Source organism: Aotus nancymaae, unplaced genomic scaffold (assembly GCF_030222135.1).
Source record: "Aotus nancymaae isolate 86718 unplaced genomic scaffold, 86718_ANA_hifiasm-v0.15.2.pri h1tg000015l_1, whole genome shotgun sequence".
Taxonomy (NCBI): domain Eukaryota; kingdom Metazoa; phylum Chordata; class Mammalia; order Primates; family Aotidae; genus Aotus; species Aotus nancymaae.
In genome coordinates, this window is record NW_026988427.1 from 4,133,776 (window position 1) to 4,149,895 (window position 16,120).

The 16,120-nt window shown below is 51.6% G+C and overlaps 1 protein-coding gene across 1 annotated transcript in view; it reads left to right on the forward strand.

The window, feature by feature from the left end:
- Positions 1 to 2,277: 2,277 nt before the first annotated feature.
- Positions 2,278 to 16,120, forward strand: part of ERGIC1 (endoplasmic reticulum-golgi intermediate compartment 1) — a 122,378-nt gene continuing 108,535 nt past the window's right edge. The window contains exon 1 of the mRNA XM_064376563.1: positions 2,278 to 2,455. Coding sequence (XP_064232633.1) covers positions 2,436 to 2,455 — 20 coding nt within the window. The 5' untranslated portion in view covers positions 2,278 to 2,435. The remainder of the gene's footprint in view (positions 2,456 to 16,120) is intronic.

Consider the following 16,120-nt stretch of genomic DNA (forward strand, 5'->3'; position numbering starts at 1 on the left):
AGATGTTTATTTCTCTTGGGCAGGTGTCTGAGGTGCCACTCAGAGACAGGAACTCATGTTCTTTCTGTCTTGTTGCTCTGCTCTGTGTAGACTCTATCTTATGGTCCAGGATGATGACACCTACATTCCTGGCAGCCAGATGGAGAAAGGGACACAGAGGGTAAAGCAGACATACCAACCATCCCAGACTATGGAATGAGTGGAAAAGTGAAGGAGTCTGATTGATTTGAGTTGTTTTCACAAGCATTAATGAAAGCATTAAATTGATGTGTATGAGTGCAACAGAATCTGTTGTAATTTCTCTTTAAATAAAGCTGTCTTTGGGGAAAACAAGACACTTCCCTTCACTTTTCAATGCCACCTCTAGCTATAAAGGAAGCTGGGAAATGTAACTTTCTTTTTTTGTTTTGAGATGGTGTTTCGCTCTTACTGCCCCGGCTGGAGTGCAGTGGCACGATCTTCGCTCACTGCAACCTCCGCCTCCCGGGTTCAAGCGATCCTCCTGCCTCAGCCTCCCAAGTAGCTGGTTTTACAGGCATGTACCACCACACCTGGCTAATTTTGTGTTTTTAGTAGAGATGGGGTTTCACTGTGTTGGTCAGGCTGGTTTCGAACTCCTGACCCCAGGTGATCCACCCACCTCGGCCTCCCAAAGTGCTGGGATTACAGGCGTGAGCCACCGCACCCTGCCTGGAAATGCAATTTACATTGCTAGCACCCACGTGCCCAGCCAAAAGTTGGGAGCTCCGTCCCCACTCAGAAACAGCAATGATAGTCAACCCTTTCTTGTACTTACTCTGTGCCAGGCATTTGCTGACCTTGGAGATCATCCCAAATACACACTTGATTCAGTAGGTCTGGGCTGGGGACAAGAGTCTGTCCTGTGATGGCCATGTGGCTGGTCTGTGGGCCACATTTTGAGAAGGGAGGATGAGAGGTCAAAGGTCCATCATTGCATAGTTTCCTCCCACACAGGGCCAAGGAAAGGCCATTTGGAAGCAGGGGTGCTCAAAGCCCCTTAACTCTCCCTGCTGACCCCAGGTTTCTAGTTCAGGCTGAGATTTCCTTCTCTCCCCCAACAGTGTCAGACCACTTGTTGAGTGAGTCAGTGAGTGAACGAATGAATGAATGGAAAGGGAATGAATGAATGAATGAATGGAAAAGGAATGCAGAGGTCAGGTCGGGCATATGCTCCAGGGGAAGGGTTTGGCTCACCACACCACTCTACCCCAGGTCCGGTGCTGGTGCTGTCCCTTCGGAATCCTCCCGGAGAAACGAGCACTGCAGTTTCCCTCTATTTACACAGGAAGAAAGTGTCCACTGGCTCTGCTTTTTGAACCACAGCCCTCATCATCCTCTGCCAGGTTTTTTCAAGGCCTGTGTCATCACAGCCTTGGAGAAGGGTCCAGTGACAGAACCTGGGGAAGTTCAGGGAAGTTCAGAGTGAGTTTCCCCTACTCAGGTCTTGTGTGACCTCAACTACCATCTCCTCGAATTCAGCAGTCACGGAGGCAGCTGCTCCGTATCTCTGAGGAGGAACCTGAGGCTCAAAGAAGGGGACAGACAGCTGGCATAGTCCACCTTGCCCAAGTCACAGTGCAGGCCCCATCTGCCTCTGCGACAACCCAGCATGTGCTGGATGGACCTGGCTCAGTGCAGGCGCTCTATGAATACGCACTGGAGTGAACCGCAGGGCAGATGGAAGCAGAGACAGCCCCCGCCAGCCTCCATAGCTTCAGGTGCTGCCACCGTGCTAAGCCAGTCTCCTGTTTCTCAGCTGGAGAAAACCTCCTTCAAGTAGGTATGGTCGTCCTCTTTGTGCAGATGTGCAAAGGGGTGGGGGGCTCCAAGAAGCCCGGTGGCTTTCCCAGAGCGGCACAGCAGGGGTAGAGCTGGTCCACCTTGGCAAGTGTAGGACTCCCTTCCCCCCCGTCTTAGGCCCTCACTCAGAGCTAGACGCTGTGCACAGCCAAACTCTCTAATCACCCCCACTCAATCACAGTTCAGTGAAACTGTTTACAAATGCCAAAAACAAAAACAAACAAACAAAAACGGTGCTCGGAGAGGCAGAGAATTTGTCCGAGGACATCCAAAGAGGCGGAGAAGGAAATCTAAGTGGGAGATTTGAAGGAACAAGTACTGGAGTCTTTGGGGGACTCCCTTCCCCTCAGACAGCCTCGACCCTCCGCCCCTTCCCTGCCGGCCCCCGGGCCCCTTTAACCGGGTGGCGGAAGGGGCGGCCGGGCGGGCGGCGCCCAATGGGCTGCGCGGAGCGTCACTTCCCGGCGGCGGGAGGCGAGTGGCGAGTGGCGAGTGTCGGGGGGCGGCCGGCGGGGGCGGGGCGGCCGGAGGAGGCGTTGGCAGCGGGCTTGGACCCACGCGGCGCCGCGGCCCGCCTGGCCTGCAGCGCTCCCACCCCCAGCGGCGGCGGCACGATGCCCTTTGACTTCAGGAGGTGAGTGTGGCGACCCTGGCCACTCGGGAGTCCCCTCTGCGGGTAGAGGGAGCACCCCGGCACGCCGTGGACCCCTCCGGCCCTGCATGCAAAAGCGGCCCCCCTGCCCTGTGCATGCCTCGGCAGGCCCCTAGGGACCCCAGGCGAGCCCCCTGCCGCACACGAAGCCAGCCAGAGCCGCGAAGGCCCCCTCCTGCAGCGGGAGACAAATCCACCCACCTTCCCTCCGCCGAGCCCCCTCCCCAACCTGCCCGGATACCTTGCATTCCCCTCCCCCACACTGGGAAACAGATTTCCAGCCCCCGACCCCCCCTAGATGGAAACAGCCCTTCCACCCCAGCATCCTTCTCCTCCCTCTACAGAGCCTCCTTGGTGGACCCCACCCCAGCTGACAGGTGGGGCCGGGCGCCTGAAATGAACCCAGAGGGGCCTGGGGCCCCATGCAGCCTGGCAGCAGCTGGAGAGTTTTAGGTTTCTATAGCCTGAGGCTCTCCCAGGCCGGGCAGATCAGGAGGCCTGCCCACCCCCCACCCCCAACCCCAGCCCTGCCCTCTGGGTATGGGGGCACCATGGGAAGGGGAGGAGATGCCTTGGGCAGGGCTCTGCAGAGGGGCCACGGGGTCTGGCCTTGGCTTTCTGCAGTCACCACAATGAATCCTTTGTGGGGTCCAGCTGCCTCATGGTCTAGGTTGCACGGGGCATTCTGGAAGCCTGTAGGGGGGAAGGGGTCTCCACCAGAGGTTCCCTTGAGGTGTGGAGCCCCAGGGATGTCCTGGCCTGAGGCAGCCACACCTGGTGTCTGACTGGGAGAAGAGCATGGCTTTAATGCAGGGAGGAGCTGGATTCGAATCCTGGCTCTGTTCTTTCTACTGAACAGCTCAGTGGATTCTAGAAGTTAGGGGCAAAGGCTCTGGGTTCAGAACTTCCTGTCACTGCTCAGCTGACTGACCTCAGGAAGTCCCTGAGCACTCTCAGTTTCACCACCTGCAAATTGGGGCTAAAAATAAGGTTTCTGCTTGTGACGACTGAGTGCGTGAAATACCCTTAACAGAGCCTGGCATGATTTAGAGCCCAGAAGCAGGGCATTAGTGTACGGGGGTGTTCTCCATGAGGGGTTTTCCTCACGCATAAAATAGTGATTCAGATGCCTGTGTCACAGGAGGTATTTCTTCCTCTCCTCTTACATGTGAAGTCAGGGTAAAGCGACAGGCTACCCAGAGAGAAAGGTCCTTAGCCTGCCATGACCCCCAGGGCATGGGATATATTGGGGTTTAGACCCAAAGAGTTCACCAGCCTTGGACCTCTTGATTGGCTGACGTGGTTTTCCATTCTGACCTGGCCACTGATACCAGCTAGCAGGTGTTTGCTGGCTTCTTGCACCTGCAGTGCAGCCCTGTGGCTGGCAGACCCAGGCAGTTTTGAACAAGGAAAGATGGAATTCAAGGCCAGTCCTAATACCGTCAGTTAACTGGCCCATAAGAGCTGTGGTCGGCACATCAGTTCCTGGTTCCACAAAGTCTCCCCTTTCCCAAGCTGACCATAAAGATTCCTGCTCCCCTCATCTGCCCTGGTGTGAAGCAGTAGGTTCCAGTGATTTTGAGCTTATTGGGGAAATTGCTGCTTTTGATCTTTTAATCCTTTCTCCCTGCACCTCACCCTTCCATCTTACAGAGGAGGAAATGAGGCTCCAGGGATGAGGGCCTTATCTTGGACTTGATGGGTGCTAAATGGGAAGGGTGGATTTGGGTCTCAGGTCACACATGACTCCCAACCTTGTGCTCCTTGAATTGGTGGTTTAGGGGGCAGGTAAGGGAAGTAAGGAAAATGGGTGAGGCCAGCTCTAGCCTTTGGCCTTGAAGGGCCCCGTATCAGGCATTGATATTTAAAGAGAGAAACACCCAGCTCTGAGAAGCTAGCTAGTCATACTCCCTTGTCATACTTCAGGTCCCTGAGTGCCCAGGTGCCAGGGGTCCTAGATTGTTTTTTTTTCCCTCCCACTTCCCTGGAAGGTCCCAGCTTAACTAGGCAATACCTCCAGCGCTTGGGCTCACTGGAATGGTGAGAATGGATTCAGTGCTTCACATTTGCACCTTGGAGGATGAGCCCTTTGGGCCCAGCAAACGTGCACTCTTTAAGCTCTGTGAACTACAGGGCTCCAGGACCTGGGTTCTACAGAAGGTTCTACCATCCCCATGCGCCTTCTTCCTCTTCAGTGTGCATTCATCAAGCATTCATCAAGCGTCAGCTCCATGCTCAGCCCTCCACCACAGACCCCACCATGGGGAGGTGGGTGGCGTGTAGCCCAGCTCTCTTTGCATTCTGAGAGGAGAAGGGAGGAAGGCTTGATGGGTCCTAGGAGTGGGGATGTGCGTGAACTGGCACACAAGGGGCATATACCACTGTACACACACTTTGGGGTGCAGACATCTATTCCCTCGTCACTTGAGGGAGGGAGTTTTAATCTTCATTTTAAATCAAAGGAGAGGGGAGCTCCACCAAGTGGAAGCTGTTTGCTCTGGCCATACAGTGCCTGAGCTGGTGGAGCTGGGATTTGAACTCGGGGCTGTTAGCTCTGAAGCCTTAGATCTGGGAGAAATGGGAGAGCTTGGAGGGGCCCACCATCCTGTCAGCTCTTTTAAGAATTGTGGGGAGTGGAGAGGGTTATACCATTAGATCTCCTTCTCCAGTTCAAGGCCGGGGAGAAAACCAGTCTTCCTGCTCATGTTGCTCTTCTAAAAGTCAGAAGCAGGAAAAACAGTGTGCTCTTGCCCTTCCCTACGGATACTTTAATTTTCTTACTGCCTGTAGAGCTGGCGCAAGTTAGCTCTGTGTTTTCCTGTCTGTGAAATGGGAATGAGGAGGGTACCCACTGAAGTAGAACAGTTGAGGGATGAGACAGAGTGGGTAAAGCATTTAGACACAGAGGAAGCGCCCCATCCATTTTGGCCACTGTATTTATTTGTGTCATTTTATTTAAGCACCCATCATCTCCTAACACACGATATAATTCACCTAATTCTCATGCTGCTTCTCTCTCCCTCCTGTTAGTACATGAGCTCCTGAGGGCAAGCAGTGTTTATCTGGCTTCTTCAAGGTTGCATCTCCAGCACCTAGAACTGTGCTTGAGCCAAACTCGATCCTTGGAAATGCTTCTTGAAATCTGTCAAGGAAGCCACAGACATGGCGTGACTTGATATGCCAGCTTCAGTGGGCAGATTTTCAGCCCTTAGTGGAGAAATCTTCCCTCTCCACCCTTGAATCTGCCCTTTCTAGACTGTTTTTGGGGTTAGGGAAAGAGGCAGAATGCAGGGGAGGGTGGCTGAGGTTTCAATGATTTATTGTGTTTGCTTTGCTCTTGTTAAATTGTTTCGCTAATGGCTGGATGTTGCAGTTGTGGAACTGGGCTTGTGACCCACATCCTTGTGTGTTGTTCCCAGTTCCGGCTGGCCTGGGGCCAGTAGCACCTGCTGCTTCCTGCTCAGCAGCCCAGGGTGGGTGAGGAGGGAAGATAACAGCATCTGGCAGCCCTGCGCCCAGGCCCAGTGGTGCCTGAGCACTGCCTTCCGGGAGGTGCAGGTGGCTGCTGTCCCACAGTGACAGCCCCCACATTGAAACCCCAAGGCCTGGGGTGTGCCGCTGCACTGCCACTGACCAGATGCACCCTGGGACCGTTGACTTCCCGTCTCAGAGCCTCCGTTTCTTCATTTTAAGGAGAGAACGTAACCTTCGCTGCCTCACCTGGTCGAGTAGATGTAGGGGCAAGTGCGACGTCCCTGAAATGCAGGATCAGGTCCATAATTTATGGGACCCAGTGCAAAATGAAAATGTGGAGTCCTGGCCGGGCGCGGTGGCTCACGCCTGTAATCCCAGCACTTTGGGAGGCCGAGGTGGGCGGATCACAAGGTCAAGAGATCAAGACCATCCTGGCCAACATGGTGAAACCCCATCTCTACTAAAAATACAACAAAATTAGCCAGGCGTGGTGCCACACACCTGTAGTCCCAGCTACTCAGGAGGCTGAGGCAGGAGAATCGCTTGAACCTGGGAGGTGGATGTTGCAGTGAGCCAAGATCTCACCACTGCACTCCAGCCTGGTGACAGAGCGAGACTCCGTGTCAAAAAAAAAAGTAAGTAAGAAAATGTGGAGTCCCTTGTTGAAAAAGTATTAAGAGTGTCAAGATGGCAGCAGCAGAGCATTCAGCCAAGCATGGGCCCCTCTGAGTGTGTGATCCTGTGTGCCTGCACAGGTCATGGGCCCTCATGGGACTGGCCTCCACCACTTTTCACTCTGGCCTTCCGAGTGGTCTCTCCCCATCCAGGATACTCCAGACTTCCTCAGGATGCCCTAGTGAGCTTTCCAAAGTTCACCTGATATTTTCATGTCCTGATCTCAGCCTTCAAATGGGTCTCATTCCTCTGAGGATTCAGTCTGAATTCCTTTTTTAAAAAAATTATATAGAGATAGGGTCTCGCTGTGTTGGCCAGGTTGCTCTTGAACTCCTGGCCTCAGGTAATCCTTCTTCTTTGGCCTCCCAAAGTGCTAGGATTACAGGCATGAGCCACTGCACCTGGCCCAGTCTTAATTCCTTAGGCCCCATTAAGGAATGGGACCCTGCTAGCCCCATCAGTCCCTACACCAAGCTAAGTCCCAGCCTCCACAGGGGACTCTGAGCACAGAGTTAACATTCAACAGAGAGTAGCTCACATGAATGCCTGTATCTACCCTGCTCTTTTCTTCCAGAAAGAATTCCAGGAAGCTGACAAGAACATACACTTTTGAGCAAGTTTTTAAAAACATATGTGGTGGCTTACACCTGTAATCCCAGCACTTTCAGAGGCCGAGGTGGGAGGATTGCTTGAGGACGGCAGGAGTTGGAGACCAAGCTGGTCAACATAGCAAGACCCCGTCTCTATGGGAAAAAAAGGAAAATAGCCAGGCATGGTGGTATGCATCTGTGGTCCCAGCTTCTTGGGAGGCTGAGGTGGAAGGATCACTTGAGCCCAGGAGGTGGAGGCTGCAGTGAGCCATGTTTATGCTACTGCACTCCAGCCTGGGTAACAGAGCAAGACCCTGTCTCAACACACACACACACACACACACACACACACACACACACGCTTAAAAATCAGGGCAAAAGAAAATAAAAATTAGGCCAGAGAGAAAATTATGTGAAAAAGCCAGTATTTTGTGTTTATTGAACATTTCTAGTGCCAGGCACTGCTGTAGGGATCTTACTGTATCAGCCCGTTTAATCCCTCCACAGTCCCACAAGGGAGGTACTGTTGTCACCCCACTTCACAGATGAGCCAGTGGAGGTGCAGCGGAGTTCGGAAACACGGTGGTTCCTGCTCCTGGAGCTGGGATTGGAGCACTGCCATTTGGCACCAGAGCTCCACTGTGTCCTGTAGGCTTGACTCTAAAGCTTTCTCTTTTCCATTCACTAAATTCAGAGAGAACTGAGACCTCTTCAAATTGGATTCATTGGATTTCTCTTCACTAATCCTCACCCAACAGTGCTCATTAAGAAGCTTAAAACCATCAACTTTTCCCCGCTAGACTCATGTAGCCTGACACCTGATTCTGAAATGGTCTTTAAAGACCCCCACACCAGCTAATGGCATCATCCTCGAGGAGCTCCATTTTCCCATGCTGACCACTGGGGGTTTTCCAGCTTAGAGCATCGTGTTTACCGTTTACCGTTCACCGGGACAGAGTGAGATGGAATGTTGCTCCTCCCAAGGCAGTTTGGATTCCTGGCTGTGGTGCCATGGTAGCTGGAGATGGGGCCTCAGCCAGCTGTGTCCTGGTTAAGTTCCATTCCCCATCTGGTAATCCTTTCATATTTTATTGGGAGTTACTCCTAGCCTGTTTTCATTAGGCATGGGAGAGACAGGCAGGGTATGAAGAGGGTGTTTGGGGTGAGGCTTACCCAGTGCATCTAAGTCAGGGAGCCTCAACCCTGACTGTACATTGAAGTCTGTCATGTGATTCTAATGCACAGCCAAGACTGAGAAGGACTGAACTGGGAGAACCAGTGGCAAGCAGGGCTGAGTGCACCAGGGAAGCCAGGTGGGGTGGCGGCGGAGAGCCTTGCAGGGAGAGGCTGGGGCGTGGAGTTCCGGTCCTGCCGTCACTCCTACATGACCTTTAGCAAATCTGTTACTCCACCAGTAAAGTGGACAGTAAGGGGCCTTACCTGTCTACTATATCCTTGCTCTTCGGGGTGCAGTCTGAGGTGGCCGCTTCGGTGGTACCTCGGAGCTTGTTGGAAATGGAGAATCTCAATGCCCACCTAGAATCTGAATCTGTAGTTTAACAAGATCCCCAGGTGATTCATATATTCATTAAAATGTGTAAAGCCCTGGTCCGTATGATTGATTTGACTCAGTGTCCTCCAGTCCGTGTCCCTCCATGCCACACTGGCTGCCTCATTAAGGGGTCTGAAGAGTCCTGTACTGAGCGAACCAGAGTCACTTTGTTCAGCCCAGCATTTGCCACATGTATAGTCACAGATGCCCTGTCATTTATGGAGCCACTAGTACCATTTCTCAAAACACAGTTTGGGAAACACAGCCCTGATTGATCCTTTAAGGAAGTGGCAATTAGCCTAATTGTCTGTTGTCAACTTTTAGGTCTATTAACCTAATTACATTGGCTGTATATGTGGGAAAAGTACAGGACAGGAAAAGACCTGCAACACCGACTCTATTTGTTTTAAAAAAAATTCTTGAGCCACGGGAGAGGCAGGGTGAACTCAGGGTTCTCAGTACAGCCAAGAGCCAGGGGACATGTGGGGTCCTTTACAGATACCTCCTCTCCCTCTGAGTGGGCATGATCCTTCCTGTTTTATGTCCAGGGAAACCGCCCCTCAGAAATGCTGGGTCACAGCTGGTGCATCGGACAGCATAATCCCCATGCCCTTGACCACCAGCCTTCCTCCTGGCACCTGCCAGGCAGCACAGCTACACAGGAAGGAAGATCTGCTTGAAATAGACAAACTGTTCTGTTTCTCCAAAAGGTGGAAACCCTATTCAAGATGAGAGGCCTGGTTGTAATGACAGTGTAGTCAGAGGGCCTGGATGTCCCTGATGTACTGGGGACTGGCATTGTGGTAGCCCCTCCATGCATTAGCTTTCCTTTGTCAGATTCTGCTCTGGATCTTGAATCTCTTTGGAGGAGGAGAAGTAATGGTCATCTTATTAGTAATACCTAACAGCCCTTAAGCTTCTAATGTCTTGAGCGCTGGGCTAGGCATGTCATTGGACTTATAAAATCTCACTGGCCTTACAGCAGATACAATGATTCGTGATTTATTTTCTTTTTAAAGTTAGCATATAATAAAATTGTGTTTGTGCACTCTTCTATGAAATTTAAGACTTGTTTATCATGTAACCACCACCACCATCCAGATACAGAACAGCTCCATCTCCATCATCCCTCAAATCTCACGCTATCACTTATAGTCACACTGTTAATTCCGTTATTTTTTGTGTGGTAAGAATACCTTCACGAGGTCAGGAGTTCAAGACCAGCCTGGCCAAGATGGCGAAACCCCATCTCTACTAAAAATACACTAATTAGCCAGGCGTAGTGGCGGGCACCTGTAATCCCAGCTACTCAGGAGGCTGAGGCAGAGGTAGAGAATTGCTTGCACCCAGGAGGCGGAGGTTGCAGTGAGCTAAGATCACGCCACTGCCCTCCAGCCTGGGTGACAGAGTGAGACTCCATATCAATCAATCAATCAATCCTAACAGTAGAGCACGCTCAACACATTTTAAAGTGCACAGTGCAGCATTGTGAACTCCAGGCATCAGGTTATACAGCAGACCCCTAGAACTTACTCATCTTGCATTGCTTACCCTTTATACCTGTTTAACAATCCCCATTTCCCCCACCTCCCAGCCACAACCACCATTTTACTTTCTGCTTCTGTGAGCTTGCCTTTTTTTTTTTTTTTTTCTTTTTTTGGAGAGAGCCTCACTTCTGTCGCCCAGGCTGGAGTACCGTGGTGCCATCTCTGAGAATTGTTCAACCAGTTCTCCTGCCTCAGCCTCCCAAGTAGCTGGGATTACAGCCGTGTACCATCACACCCAGCTGATTTTGTATTTTTAGTGGAGATGAGGTTTCGACATTTGCCTCTTTTAGATACTTCACGTAAGTGGAATCAAACGGTATTTGTCTTTCTGTGTCTGCCGTATTTCACATAATGTAATGTCCACCAGGTTCATCAGTGTTGTCACAAATGACAGAATTTCATTCTTTTTTAAGGCTGAGTGATATTCCATGGTGTGTATATACCACATTTTCTTTATTAATTTATCCACTAATAGACATTGAGGTTGTTTCCACGTCTTGGCAATTACGAATAACGCTGCAGTGAGCATGGGAGTGCAGATGTCTCTGAGATCCTGATTTCAGTTCTTCTGAATACCCAAAAGTGGGACTGCTGGATCCTGTGCTAGCTCTATTTTTAATTTTTTAAGAAATCTTCATACTGTTTTCCACAGTGGCTGCACTATTTTACCTTCCCACCAACGGTGTGCAAGGGTTCCCTCTCTCCACATCTTGCCAACATGTCTTGTTTTTCTGGTAATAGCCATCCTAACATGTATGAAGTGCTATTTCATTGTGATTTTTCTTTGCATTTCCCTGATGATTAGGGATTTCGAGCATCTTTTCAAAATCTTGGCCATTTGTATGTCTTGTTTTGAGAAGTGTCCATTCACATTTTTTGTGCTTTTTAAAATTGGGGTTTTTCAGGAGGCGGAGGTTGCAGTGAGCCGAGATTGTGCCACTGCACTCCAGCCTGGGTGACAGAGCAAGACTCCATCTCAAAAAAGAAAAAGTTGAGGGGTGGCGGTTTGGCTAGGTGTGGTGATTCACGCCTACACCCAGCACTTTGGGAGGCCAAGGTGGGTGGATCACCTAAAGTCAGGAGTTCGAGACCAGCCTGGCCAACATGGAGAAACCCCATCTCTACTAAAAATACAAAAATTAGCCAGATGTGGTGGCATGCGCCTGTAGTCCCAGCTACTTGGGAGGCTGAAGCAGGAGAATTGCTTGAACCTGGGAGGCAGAGGTTGCAGTGAGGCAAGATCGCGCAACTGCACTCCAGCCTGGATGACAGAGTGAGACTCTGTCTCAAAAATTTAAATAAAATAGGATTTTTTATTTGTTTGCCACTGAGTTTAAGGAGTTGCTTATGTAGTCTGGATATTAACCCCTTATCAGGTATATGGTTTGCAAATGTTTTCTTCCATTCTGTAGTTGCCTTTACAGTCTGTTAATTGTTTTCTTTATTCAGTTTTTAAAATGGGAAGCCAAGGCACAGAGCTGGAATGGGAATGGTCCAGGGCACACAGCTGGTGAAGTGCGGGGCTGGGGTCCCAGAGCCTGGCACCTCACACGGTGCTATCCTGCCTTGCTGATTTTCCTCCGTGTTGATTGTTATTATTCCTCACTAGATCTTCCCTCCCCTCCTGCTTTCACACCAGGAGTCACCAACATATAGAATTCACCTAAAGTATCTTTTGAGAACTTTGGGGAACCCTGGTGATATTTGAGGTGTTTTGATGTCTTGCTGGGTCTAAGATTATGTTTGTGGTATGCAGTAAATGTCTCCAAGTCTTCAGGGGAAAATGATTTGTGGTGGTCCAACCCTGGCCACCTTTCCAAATGGTCTTCTACCTTGCAAACCCCTCTGGGGACTGACCACAGGTCCCCTGGGGAACTCTGTCAAGTGCCCTTGGAACTGACCCTCACATTGCACTCATGCGGCAGAGATTTCTGGATTGAAATCCCTTCCTCAGTGTTAACCAGCTGTGGAGCCCAGGACAAGACACTTTGCCTCTGCAAGCCTCAGTTTTCCTCATCTGCAGATTGGGATGCTCATACTTTCTTTGCAGGGATTTTGTGAGGGTGAGATGAGCTCATGTGGAATGTGAGGCAAGCGTACTTGGAGGCAGGATAATGTTTCCCTTTTCTCTGCCTTTCCTGGTGGCACAGTCTGTGCACCTCGCTGAGTACTAATAGATTTCAGCGGTGGGTCATCTGCTGGGTGGACATGGTAAAACCAGGGCCTCTGAGGATTGCAGGACACAGATGCAATCACATGGGAACACTCAGGCGCCCCCGGGTATCAGCAGGTACCTGTGGGCCATGGCCACCTGGAGCGCGAGGCCCTATAGGGAAGGGGCAGCTGTCATGCAGCTCTGTTGCTTACTGCCTACAGATGGCTTGATTTTTCAAGAGACAATGAAAATTTGATAAATTGTGTGAAAAGGGTTGGCCACTGACCCCAACTTTATTTCTGTTAAACACCGAACAAATTCTTCCGAGCGCTGACGATGGCCTGTGACAGGCAGGGTGCTGCCTCTGTGTCGCACACGGCAGTGTGACCAGGTCAAGCTCAGAGTGGGCAGGACCCTGGGCTCCTGGGAGGTAGCCTGGTGGGCATGGACTTGAGGCTGGAGGCAGAGGAGTGAGGGCCCCACAAGCTAATTGCTTTGGGCACAGGCAGCCTCTGGGCCCCATCCCATACTCAGCAACCCCCTACCCTGGGCCTGGCCCCAGGACCTTGATTCCTTCAGGTGTCAGCTGGGGCTCCCCTCCTCTGATGGTACGGGAATGGCACCACGGGCCCCTGCCACTGGACCTGCTGTCCTTTTTGGTGGTCCTAGGGCTGGCCCAGATTCCTTTGGAGTGACACACCCTTTCTGCAGACCCTTCAACACCTTCAGCCCCCAGGGTGTCTTTCAGGTGACTTCCCAGGGCTATGCTGTGACAACAGTAGTGCCCCTAGTAGCCACTGTGTATCTAGTGCTAGACTAAAGGCTTTTCTTGGATTCCCTCAGTCCATCCTCAAGTCAGGTAGAAGCCATTTCCCATTCCCATTTCCCTGAGGTGGAAGCAGGGATGTAGAGGGGGTGCAGGACTTGGGCAAGGTCACACGAACAGTGGGTGACGCAGCTAAGTCCCAAGTGCCTGTCTTTCTGCCGAAGCTGGCTTTCTTAGCCAGTTGCATGCCCTGGGAGGGGAGTGTTATTGCCTTGATTTTCGAGGCCACTCCATGGATCCCCCAGTGTCAGCTGCCATCTACTCAGTTGAGTTCACAGTCTGTTGCCTTGGGGAGAACTCACTGTAGAAGTGGAAGTCTTAGGGGGCCCTGGTTGCTGGAGAGGGCGCTGGGCTTGGTGACCATTTCCTACCAGGCCTGGCCTGGTAGGCCCATGATGTTGATAGGCATGATCTCATTTCACCCTCATGACACACCTGCAGGATAGGAGGAGCTGTCTTGGCTCAGAGTTGGGAGAGGGAGCTCTGCGCATCTGTGGGCAGGAGATTATGCTGAGCCCCTGCTGGGGGGGCCATGAGGGGGTACAGCACTTCCTGTGGGTAGCAGGCAGGGCTGGTCATCTTGCTGGAGGACACTCCGGCCAGTCTCCAGGGCCCCTGTCCACTGACCAGGAGCAGGCCGGGCAGCAGAGTCATCTGTTGGTTGAACACATTGATTGAGGGCCTGTGTGCAGGTATCATTCTAGAAGCTGGGGACATAGTGCTGAGCCAAACAGACAACCCCTGGCTTGCAACTCATGATTTAAAATTCATGTTTTCATTCTGGTATTTGGCTTCTCTTTCTCTTAACGAAATGCACTTTTTATTTTGGAATAGCTTAGATTTACAGAAAAGCTGCAAAGCTAATACGGGCACCCCACGTCCATTCCGCCAGGGTTCCCACCTTCCATGACCACATTCTCACTGCTAAGAAACTGACCATTGTGCATGGATATTCTCTAACCTCTGGGCTTTATTTGGATTCTGCCCATTTTCCACTGATGTCTTCATGGAGCTCCAGGATCCAATCCAAGGCCCCACATTGCATTCAGAGGCCGGGTGGCGGCAGTTTCTTGGTCGGTCCCTGTTTTCTATGACCTTAGCGGCCTTGAAGAAGACAGTCCAGGCATCCTGTAGAATGTCCCCCAGGCTGGCTCGGCACGGTGGCTCACGCCTGTAATCCCAGCACTTTGGGAGGCTGAGGCAGGTGGATCACGAGGTCAGGAGTTCAGGACCGGTCTGGCCAACATGGTGAAACCACGTCTCTACTAAATATACAAAAATTAGCTGGGCATGGTGGTATGTGCCTGAAATCCCAGCTACTCTGGAGGCTGAGGCAGAGAATTGCTTGAACCCGGGAGGCAGAGGTTGCAGTGAGCCGAGATCACACCACTGCACTCCAGCCTGGGCGACAGAGTGAGACTCCATCTCAAAAGCCCAAACCAAACAAACAATATGTCCCCCAATCTGGGTTTGTCTGATGTTCCTCCTGAGTGGATGGGGTTAGGGTTTTGGGGAAGCATCCCCAGAGGTCAAGCATCCTTCTCAGCACATCCCGTGGGGGTCCATGGGATCCACTTGACCTCTCTGGTGATGTCAGCCTTTAGTACCTGGTTAAGTCCTCATTTGAGTTGGTGGTCTTCCCCTCCCCACACACCCCCCCTACCGGCTCTTACCTGCCTTTCCCAGAAACTGACCCTCCTGGAGGAAAGAGGACTGACTCCCAGCATCTAAAATCCCTCATTTGGGTTGGTGGCCTTTCTCCCCGACCCCCCGCTGCACCCACCTTTCCTGTAAACTGATCCTCCTGGAGGGAAGTGGAGTGACTCCCAGCATCCAGAATCCCTCGTGCAATGCTACGTGACATAACAGTGCCTCTTTCTTCACTGTCTATCCAGGACACCCAGCACTGGGCACATTGACTCACTTCTGAGCCCCACAGCATAGGATGGGGCGGGAGAAGGAGCTTGTAAGAACCCATTGTCCTCCCCGCCCTGCCCCATGTGCCAGGCTTATGTCAGGTGGCTGATAGTCATGATCTCATTTCACCCTCATTACACACCTGCAGGGCAGGAGCAGCTATCTTTGCTCGGAGTTGGGAGAGGGCAGAGCTAGGGTTGCAGCCGATCTGAGCCCCCGCCCCACAGTCTTTGGGTTATGCCCTGTGCCCTTTGTAGGAAGAGTCCGTAAGAAGGGCTATAGGAACTATGTCATAAGAGTAACCGTCAAAGGACTAGGAAAGTTTCTCCCAGCACAGGGGAGTGTTTTAAGAGGTGAGCATGAGACTTGACCCAGAGTTTTTCAGGCCCCTTCTAGTAGACAATGGTGGGCCTGTCTGGAGCTCATTGCTGTGGATTCAGGAGGTAACTCTTGACTGCCGTGAGGACCAAATAAGTTTATCTGTGTAAAGCCCTTAGAACTGTGCCTGCCATCTGTTAGGCACTTGGTATCTACTTGTTACAGAAAAACCACAAGGATATCCAGGCCGTTAGAGAAGATTTATGGACGGGCAGGAAATTGGACTAGAGATGTCTCCTTGGTGTTAGCCTAAGTCAGCTAATTCCTACAAAGAACCAGCAAATCTCAGTGTTGTCATGCAACCCAAGTGTATTTTTTGCTCAATGTAACTTATGCTGGGACTTGATGACCACTTATGAAGTCCCAGCAGAAGATGGGGTGCTCCGCTCCCCCTGGGTAACTCAGAGGCCTTGGCTCCTTCCGTCTCCTGGCTCTGTTCTCCTCTACGGTGTGCTGCATCCTCTCCTTGGCCTGGCAGTGGTGGGGAGAGAAAGGAGGATGGGGACAGTTAGGTGGCAGGTCAACATGTGGGG